Genomic DNA, 8,733 nt, shown 5'->3' on the forward strand with positions numbered 1-8,733 from the left:
AGAGACTTGTTGTAATAGAGCACTCACTCTTCACATGAGTTACTAACAAATGGAGCCTCCTCTACTTTCTCTTCCTCAAATCAACAACGAGAAGCAGACAAAGTTTCTAAACAAACACTTGAAAACGGAAAATGATTTGTTTCACAAATCAACAAATCATCTCAAATCCTCACTCACCCAACAATGCTCTCAATTGGAGTTGCATATCCATAACCTTCATAACCGCCTCACAAAACGCACCGTTTCATGGATTTCTCGTTCCTTCTATGCCAAATCAGCCATCCTCAAACTCATACATACCCTTCCAACTTCTCCTTGTTTGTTCTAAACTATAACATGCAACATTTAATTAATTATTATTGTTTTTTATTTTTATTTATTGATTTGTAGTTTTTTTATTCGAATTTTTTATAGACGAGGTTGATTCAAAGAGGTTTCAGTGGGTGTTGAATGAGGAGCTTCCACGATTGGCAGACCAAATGAATCGAATCGAGTCTATTCGAAGTTATCTTGGTGAGTTAGGAATCCTTCATTGTTTTTCTTCTATCTTAGGTATTCCACAAAGTTTTATGTTGTCTAAAACCTTGAGCTTTTATAGTAAAATTAAGGTTTGTTGGGTGTATTAAATTTAGGGTTTTTCCTTAAAGAATAAAGTATCTCTTATTATTCATGTTTAATCATTATTGACTCTTTAAAAAGTGATATAAATAAATGATGAATGCAGCGGCGGAACTTTAAAGGGACGGGTGGGGCAACTCCCCCCTGGAATTTTCCAAAAGATTTTTTAAAACAAATTTTTTTTTTACGTTTTTTACCTACTAAAACACATTTGTTATTCGAAGGAATGTGTTATTACATGTGTCACTTACTGTGTTTGAATAATAAAATATATAATTATTAAACTCTTATATTATAAAAAGTGATACATAAAGTGATATACTTTTTTGAAACGATAGGTGTATTTCTTTTACCTACACTACAATAACATCTATATGAAGATATTAGTTGAAACTCACATATTTCTTTAATTTGTAGCTTCATAAATAAATATAATGTAACTTTTGTAGTCATTCTAAAAATTATACATAATGAAAGTTCTCTTACATTTGTAGATGTTGCTTATTGTAACATGTTTTCATTTGAGTTCGTAATGATTTTACATTTGATGAAAGAAATTACGTGATTATGTATGTATGGATAATATATACCCTAAGGATGCTTATAAATTATTTAATATTTATAATAAATGTCTTTTTTGTCCAAAAAAATTCTATCATATGAATTTCAATGAGCAAAAGAATTTCAGTTTGAGATGTAATTTCAAAATTTTCTTATTGGTATCGTTAGTGATTCAAGTTTGAAATTTTCTAAATTATATGTCATTAGTCATATTTTGTTATTTGTCTTATCATAGCTATTGTGGTTCAGCTATTACATAAATATCATATTCAGCAATGAAGACAGATAAACAAACAAAATTACTTAAGATAAAAGATGAATTTCTTATAGACAACATAGTAATTTATATTGAAAAAGAATTAGCTGAAAATTTTAACTCTGATTCAATCATGTATGTTTCTTTATATTTTTGTTACTCAATTAATTTTAGTTATAAATAGTAATTAAATATTGTTACCCCTCCTAAAATTTAGATCAAGATCCACCACTGGATGGATGATGTATAAATCTTTATATTGATATTATATAGATATTACACTCTTTGTAAATAAAACAGAACAGGACAATGAAAATTTCTACCAAAAGGTTACCTTGTATGCTTGATTGGTTGAGTTTTGATAAAGAAAGGTTTATCTCATAGAAGAGAAAGCTGAATTTAGTTTTTAGGAGCTCCCCACAAAAAAACATTTCTATCAATAATGTTTTTTTGGGCAATAACTTCTATTGACAATGCTAAAAAACAAGATGCATGCATTTTTTGATGATATAGTCCCTGTTTGAGACTAGAGAGAGAAAGTAACGGAAAGCTAGAAATGTATAGATAGGTTTTGGAAGCACATGACTTTTGTTTAAGCTGAAATATGATCGTATTTGGATTTGTAAGTCTAGTAAGAGGCGCACAAGTCGGAAGATTGGAAGTGAAAATTTGAGATCACACTATATCACAAGTCATAAGATTTAAGTATCATGAGTGTTGGGTCCATCATATAAAACGATGACAATAGAGGTAGATATAAACCATATAATTCAAGAGAGGTGGATGAAAAGTTTTATATGTGATAGAAATGTGCTACTTTAGTTGAAGGAGAATTTTTACTGCAGTTATAAGCCCTGCCATGTTGTATGAGACTGAAAATTTGGTGGTAAATGCCAAAGAGAGAGTAAACTTGATGTAGCAGTGATTAAAATGTTGCGTTGGATGAATGAATACACTAGACAAGATTAGATTATGAATAAATGCATTAGAGAAAAATTTAAGGTAACACCTATATAGACACGTGGGTAGAATCTCGCCTTAGGTGGTTTAAGCAAGGAGAGTAGATAATATGAAGGGTAGTTCAAGTACTAGAGTATGAGGGAGACCAAGAAAAAGCTATAGCCAAACCATAAGAATTTAGGTTTTCGTAGTTTGCCATTGGACATGATTTAAAATAGAATATTATCACATTTTTTTGTCCATTTATAGAATGCTTTCATGTTTCCCCGAGAAATGTAACAATGCAACTGCCTCAAATGTAGAAATACTTGGCTGGTTGAGTGGTATTTTAGCTAGTTCTTCCTTGTGAAGATGAGGGAGTATTTTGTTTTCATTAAACAACTGGTTGAAGACCTCTCTGAAGTCATAATTGTACTATTAAAGCATTATGTTGAAGATATTAATTATTTTTTATTTTTTTGATATAACATTATAACTTCGTTTGATAAAAGAATGTTGTTATTATATACTTTTAGAGTAAATTTGTTTAAAAATGCTTGCAGAATTAGCTGACAAGGCATTTGTGTAGGGAAACCCGTCTTTAGACAATTTCTTCTGGATGTGGATATATAAATGCAAATATCTTCTTTGTTAATTTGTATTACTGCATGTTTGCATCTTCTGCTTTATTAACTATGAAGCCATGCTTGATAGTTTTAATGTGTTCTGTGTCAAAAATGGAGTTAGTTATGTGCTACTATTTTCTTCAGCTGATATTTAGTATGTCTTGGCTTAGCTATTTATAAAGTTTACTGATAGGCCCAGGTTGCCTCTGGCCAAATAGAACCACTAGCCCAAGAGATGCCATCAAGATCTAGGAAATGGAAGGTTTATTTAGAAGGAAGAAAAAGGGAATGTTAGAATAATGAGCTGACAGGGAAGACAAAAGAAAGGGAAACCGTTACAAATAAATGTAATTCCGTTACATAGGTGTGAGGGATGAGCTTGTGGGGGTATCTTTTGGTATTCAACAGAATAAATGTGAATGGAGAACTTTTGTTCTCTATAGGAGCAGTGCTCTGGGCAGTAGGATCTTATCCTCTGTAAAGTTTTCCTTTTAAAATCCAAATAAACAACTCCACTGAATATTTTCTCTCACAATCATCTTTTCTTTTATGCTTTTCTGTTATCTGTTCTGAAATCAAATTTCTGTTCTTAACATTTACCTTACTTATTGTCTCAGAGACAGCTGTACAGTTGGAAGCTCTTGTTGGAGATCTTGAAGATACTGCTCTCTTTGTTATGGCTCGCCACACCGGGAACATGTTTTCAGTGAAGCTCTTGAATTCATCAGTGTGTGCTGTATATACTATTCCCATTCCCACTTTTTTCCTTGGTTTTTTAACGGCCCTTCCACGCTTTTATTTTTATTTAGTTGGTAAATGCATATTAGAATCTAAAAGTAGTTACTTATCAAGGATGGATTAACATGAATGTACTCCTATGCTGCAGGATACTGCAAGAAAGCATGACAAGTTGCTACAGGCAATAAAAGCTATGAATGATATTGAAGAAGTAATGATCACCATTTTAAAGTTCCATCCTCAATGGCATTGTCTTACAAGGTCTGTTGACAATAGAGTAAATAAAATCTTGTCTGCTCTCCGGCCACAACTTTTATCAGATCATCGAGCACTTCTCGTCTCTCTTGGGTGGCCACCAAAACTGCTAACGTCGAAAAATGGAAGCGGACAAGTCATTGACATTCCTAATCCATTAGTTCTAATGCAAGAAGATAAAAGAAGAAATTACTCCCAAAGTTTTATAGCTCTTTGTGCTTTCCAGCATCTGCGAACTAGAAGGGAAGAACGACAACTTAATTTTATAAAACAAGAAAAGGATAATATACAGCTTTGGGCCATTGATGAATTAGTATCTCCTATCGCATCAAGGATGAAATGCCATTTTGCCAAATGGACTGAGCAGCCAGAATATATGTTTGCTCTGGTATATAAAGTTACCAGGGATTTTATTATAGGAATAGATGATGTCTTGCAGCCTCTGGTTGACAGGGCAAGGCTTATCAGGTGTAGTGCAAAGGAGGCGTGGGTCTCTGCAATGGTCCAATCACTTTCTGGCTTTCTAGAAAAAAATGTTTTCTCTTTACTTGCTGAAAGATACAATGTTAAGCATTTGAAACCTGATGTTATATCTTCATGGCTTCACGTCATAGACCTTATTATTGCTTTTGACAAACAGATGCAATCACTTGTGAATCTAGATATTAGTGTTTTGGCAGAGACTGAAAGCTTTGAAGGGCTCTCAAGAGGCATGTCAGTGCTATCAATATTTTCTGATAGGCATGATTGGCTCAAGATCTGGGCAAAAATAGAATTAAAAAATGCCTGCAAGACAATTAATACGGAATTGAAGGAGGAGAAAGCTTGGATGATGTCTAACAAATATAAATCTGGGCTTGACACTTATCCAGATTATCTGCTCTCAACTATAGAAGACCACAGAGCTCCACCTATTGCTGAATTATCCCTTAAAATTTTATGGGATGTGATTCGACGTTGCCAAACTATGCCATCCATTTTATCACGTGCACTGTTTATTAGATCTACTGCAGGAAGATTCCTCTGGTATTTCTTTAAGATATTACTTTTGCAGTTCAAGGCAATTGAATTGCGTCCGGAAAATTCTGATGATGTTGCCATGGTTAAAGCATGTGGGTTAATAAATGCTTCCAGATATATTTGGATTAAATTGCAAGAATGGAGTGATGCTGTGGAATTTTTGGAGATCAACATTGCTGAAAACAGTTCAGGTGTGCCCATAGAAGCTGATATGATGGATAATGACTGCTTTTTTGGGGAGGAAATAAGATGTTTGTCTGAAATAGAAACCAACTGGCTTATGGAGATTATTGTTGTTGTTCTTCGACAGTTTGAAATGCTTTCTTGTGAATATGTTCAAAATAAAGATAATTACAAAGATGACACTGATCTAGTTCTTGCAAGAAGAGCTGTTGATTTAGTGGTCTCCACTGATCTTGTTGAAGCTTTAGATTATTTGAAAAGTCGGCTTCAAATTGCGAGGTTAAATCTCACTACGAAGGATTTCTTGGATTTGTGGAGAAGCATTGCTGAAGGTCTTGATCATTACATTTCATGCAGCATCGCAACGAGTGAGATTCGGTTCTCTAAGATAGGTATCAGTCAATTTAAAGCTGATATGCAAGCACTAGTATTTATCTTTCAGCCTTATTGTGCTCTCCCACAAGCATTTTTTCCTTGTATTAATGAGATTCTTAAGGTTTTGGAACTTACCAAAGAAGAGGTAAAGCTAATAATGCAAGTATTGCTATCCAATGAAGAAAACCGGTCTATGAGCTTACAACTTTATGGAATTTTTCATTTGTCAGGCAATCAGGTTCTTCAAGTTCTTAGATACAGAAATTAGGCCACTTGAGTTATACAATGAAGTTGGATTAACCTATAGGCATGGGAAAGGTATTCCTCAATTCTATGGGAAAAGAGTCACTAAATATCTTCTGTGTAATTGAATTCTCACTGAAGCATGGTGACCTAGATTCTAACCTTTGAAGACGGGTGAGTAATTGGGCTGTGGGAAGAACCCGTTAGGGACTATGACGCCAAGAGACAATTGTTATTCTGCAGTGAGATCTCCTCCTTCTCAACGTTCTCTTGCTTTTGCCCCAAAAGCATCAAACTCTTCCGGAAACATGCAGGGTTTTAACAAACATTTCAGAACCAACAAGTATTAATTCGAAGAATCATCTTATCTCTGATTCCATGTCAAACTAACACTGATCTGAATTGTAGGTGCTTGTCCAAAACCTGATTAATATATCACCAAATGTGCTGTTTGTGGACTAATAATTTTGTCAGTTACATCAAAGGCTCTTGACATGGCATGTTTGTTTCTTTGTTCTCAGAACGTGATGTTTGTTATATGATAACGTTTACCGAGAAAAAAATGTGTCTGCATTGACAAAAATGTTAACCAAACATGTTGAAATTCAATCATAAGTTGCAAAATCTCAACCTCTTAGGTTCTGATTGTCAGTGAATTATATTTGTCTTCTTTCCTTTCTATTTTACTTGAAATATTTATAATGATTTATGGTAAAACTGGTACCCAAACATAAGAAAGATTTCGATAAACAGTAAGAAAATCATTAATTAAATCAATCATATTCGAAATAAAAACTGAGATATTGCATTATTAGAGAAAGAAGAATGATCTCGAGAATAATTATCAATTGCTCTCTAATAACGACCACCAAATCTTAATTCTCCCCAAAACTTAGACTAATAGAGGTACAATCACCTCTTTTTATAGTTTTAAACTAAACATAATAAACTAAAATTAGGTAAACTAATAAAAGAAACATAAGAAAAATCAATAAACTCAAAAAATTTGGCTAAATATTATCATTATCTACCTGTTTATGGGGCCTCTTATAGACATACATTAGTAATAGGAGATTTAGGTTTAATTCTATCAATTTCTAATTTTAATTTTGGAAATTGTAGACATGTTTGTTCATAATAATTTAAAAGTGTGTCGAACGAAGAGGTTTTTGACATGTTAAGAAAGTGAAACCTAAATTGAGCCTACTGGGATGTATTAGGAGATTACATCCTTTTGTTTTACTTTTTGTTAAGGTTGTGGCATTGTTTCAAGAAAATTGAAATTGAATTTCTGTTGAAGTGCTAGAGTGTTTTCATTTGATCAACTATTATATGTTTATTATGTAATGCTTAAACTTATGATAAGTCCGGTGTAATGATAAGTTATTTGTCTTGTGACATAGAAGTCATAGGTGTGAGTACTTGAAATAACCTTTTCACATACATGAGTAAAGTTTCGTACATCTAACCCTTAAACTCTAATAGGTATAACCCTGTTGCACTAGGTCATTTTTTTACTAATTAGCTCCTTAATTACTACATTCATGTGATCAAAGGGCAAGATCATGCATTCAACCTTTACGAACAAAGATTTGTTGTCCCAATCATGCATTACGCCAATAAAAATATGTCATGTCAAATGAAAAATTAAATATACATTATTTTTTATGTTTTTATTTCATTATCATTAGTGCAGAATAAGATTTGGAACATAATTTTGGATAACAGACCTTTGTTCATACAGTAAACACAATTTTCCTTCCATCAAAGGATTGATGAACGGAAATTAATCAAAATAGACTATTGTGTTCTCAAACGCATGTATTAATCAAAATAGACTATTGTGTTCTCAAACGCATGTATTAATTAAGAATGTACAAATCTCCTCTCTAATTCAATAGTTGGTTGTACATGTCATATTTAAAATAGTTGATTGTACATGTCATATTTAAAATAGTTAGATTAGAAAATTTAGATAATTCAATACTATTATACTTGAATTTATTTGGAATCATCAAATCTAAAGTGGGTTAACAATAATGAATTTTTTCACATCACCTTCATTCATTTCGCACAAATTACAATCCTCATGTTAAGATCTTTCATCTCAAAATGAAAAGGAGAAAAATCAATATACACCTTGTTAAATGAGATTATATATATATATTAAATAAAGCACAAAATAATATAGGAAATTGGCATTTAGCTGATACCAAAAGAGATAATATGAGCATGATAATATGAACCTTTTAAATTCCTGCTTTTCCTAAATTTCATTAAAAGAGATATTAAGCATTTAGCTGAAGAAATAAAATTTATCAAAAATAATATAAAGAGAATTATGGAGGTACTGTTGAAAGGTTATCTCGGTGTTTATTTTAGTTGGGAGTTTTCTTCTCTCAACAAATCGTCTTGACAGACGTGTCAATTTGTTGAAAGATTAATACTCTCATTTTCGTTATGTTCCTTTTGTAAGTAAGAGAACTCGATTTTATTCTTTGTTAGTCATCTCGGCTTTATTGAAATAAAATTCAACGCTTGTATAATGGTTTCAAGAATATTTCAGTTACAACTTACTTTCTTAATAATCATGTGAATAAGTCATTCCTTCTTTGCTTCATCTCGACTTTGTTAGAATAAATTTTAACTCTGGTATAATGGTATCGAAGCAATTACCTATTACATAATTATTAAGTACCTTTGAATATCATCATGGTTTTGTGGAATAAATTCCAACACCGGATTAATGATATTCTAATATATAAAAGTGATGAATAGTTAGTTCTTAGATACAAATAAATAAATAAATAAAGAATAAAAAAATAATAAATTGAGTGACATTTATTTATTTACTCCCTTCCGTGTTCATTTTATTAACAAACCAAACTTCTTCCTTAAGGAAGGTTGGTATTAAAGAAT

The 8,733-nt window shown here is 32.0% G+C and overlaps 1 protein-coding gene across 5 annotated transcripts; it reads left to right on the forward strand.

Moving 5' to 3' along the window:
• LOC109330201 (RINT1-like protein MAG2L) lies at positions 1-6,291 on the forward strand. Of its 5 annotated transcripts, none has more exons than XM_019564280.1 (4): positions 1-317; positions 415-513; positions 3,618-3,727; positions 3,887-6,291. In XM_019564280.1, the coding sequence occupies exons 1-4, from the start codon at positions 50-52 to the stop codon at positions 5,837-5,839; spliced, it is 2,430 nt and encodes an 809-aa protein (XP_019419825.1). In that variant the 5' UTR covers positions 1-49; the 3' UTR covers positions 5,840-6,291. The 5 variants fall into 5 exon arrangements, with proteins under 5 accessions (XP_019419825.1, XP_019419823.1, XP_019419826.1 ...); XM_019564278.1 differs by having other exon boundaries at positions 3,624-3,736; XM_019564281.1 differs by having other exon boundaries at positions 1-308.

The sequence above is a fragment of the Lupinus angustifolius genome, chromosome LG16 (genome assembly GCF_001865875.1).
Source record: "Lupinus angustifolius cultivar Tanjil chromosome LG16, LupAngTanjil_v1.0, whole genome shotgun sequence".
NCBI classification, from domain to species: domain Eukaryota; kingdom Viridiplantae; phylum Streptophyta; class Magnoliopsida; order Fabales; family Fabaceae; genus Lupinus; species Lupinus angustifolius.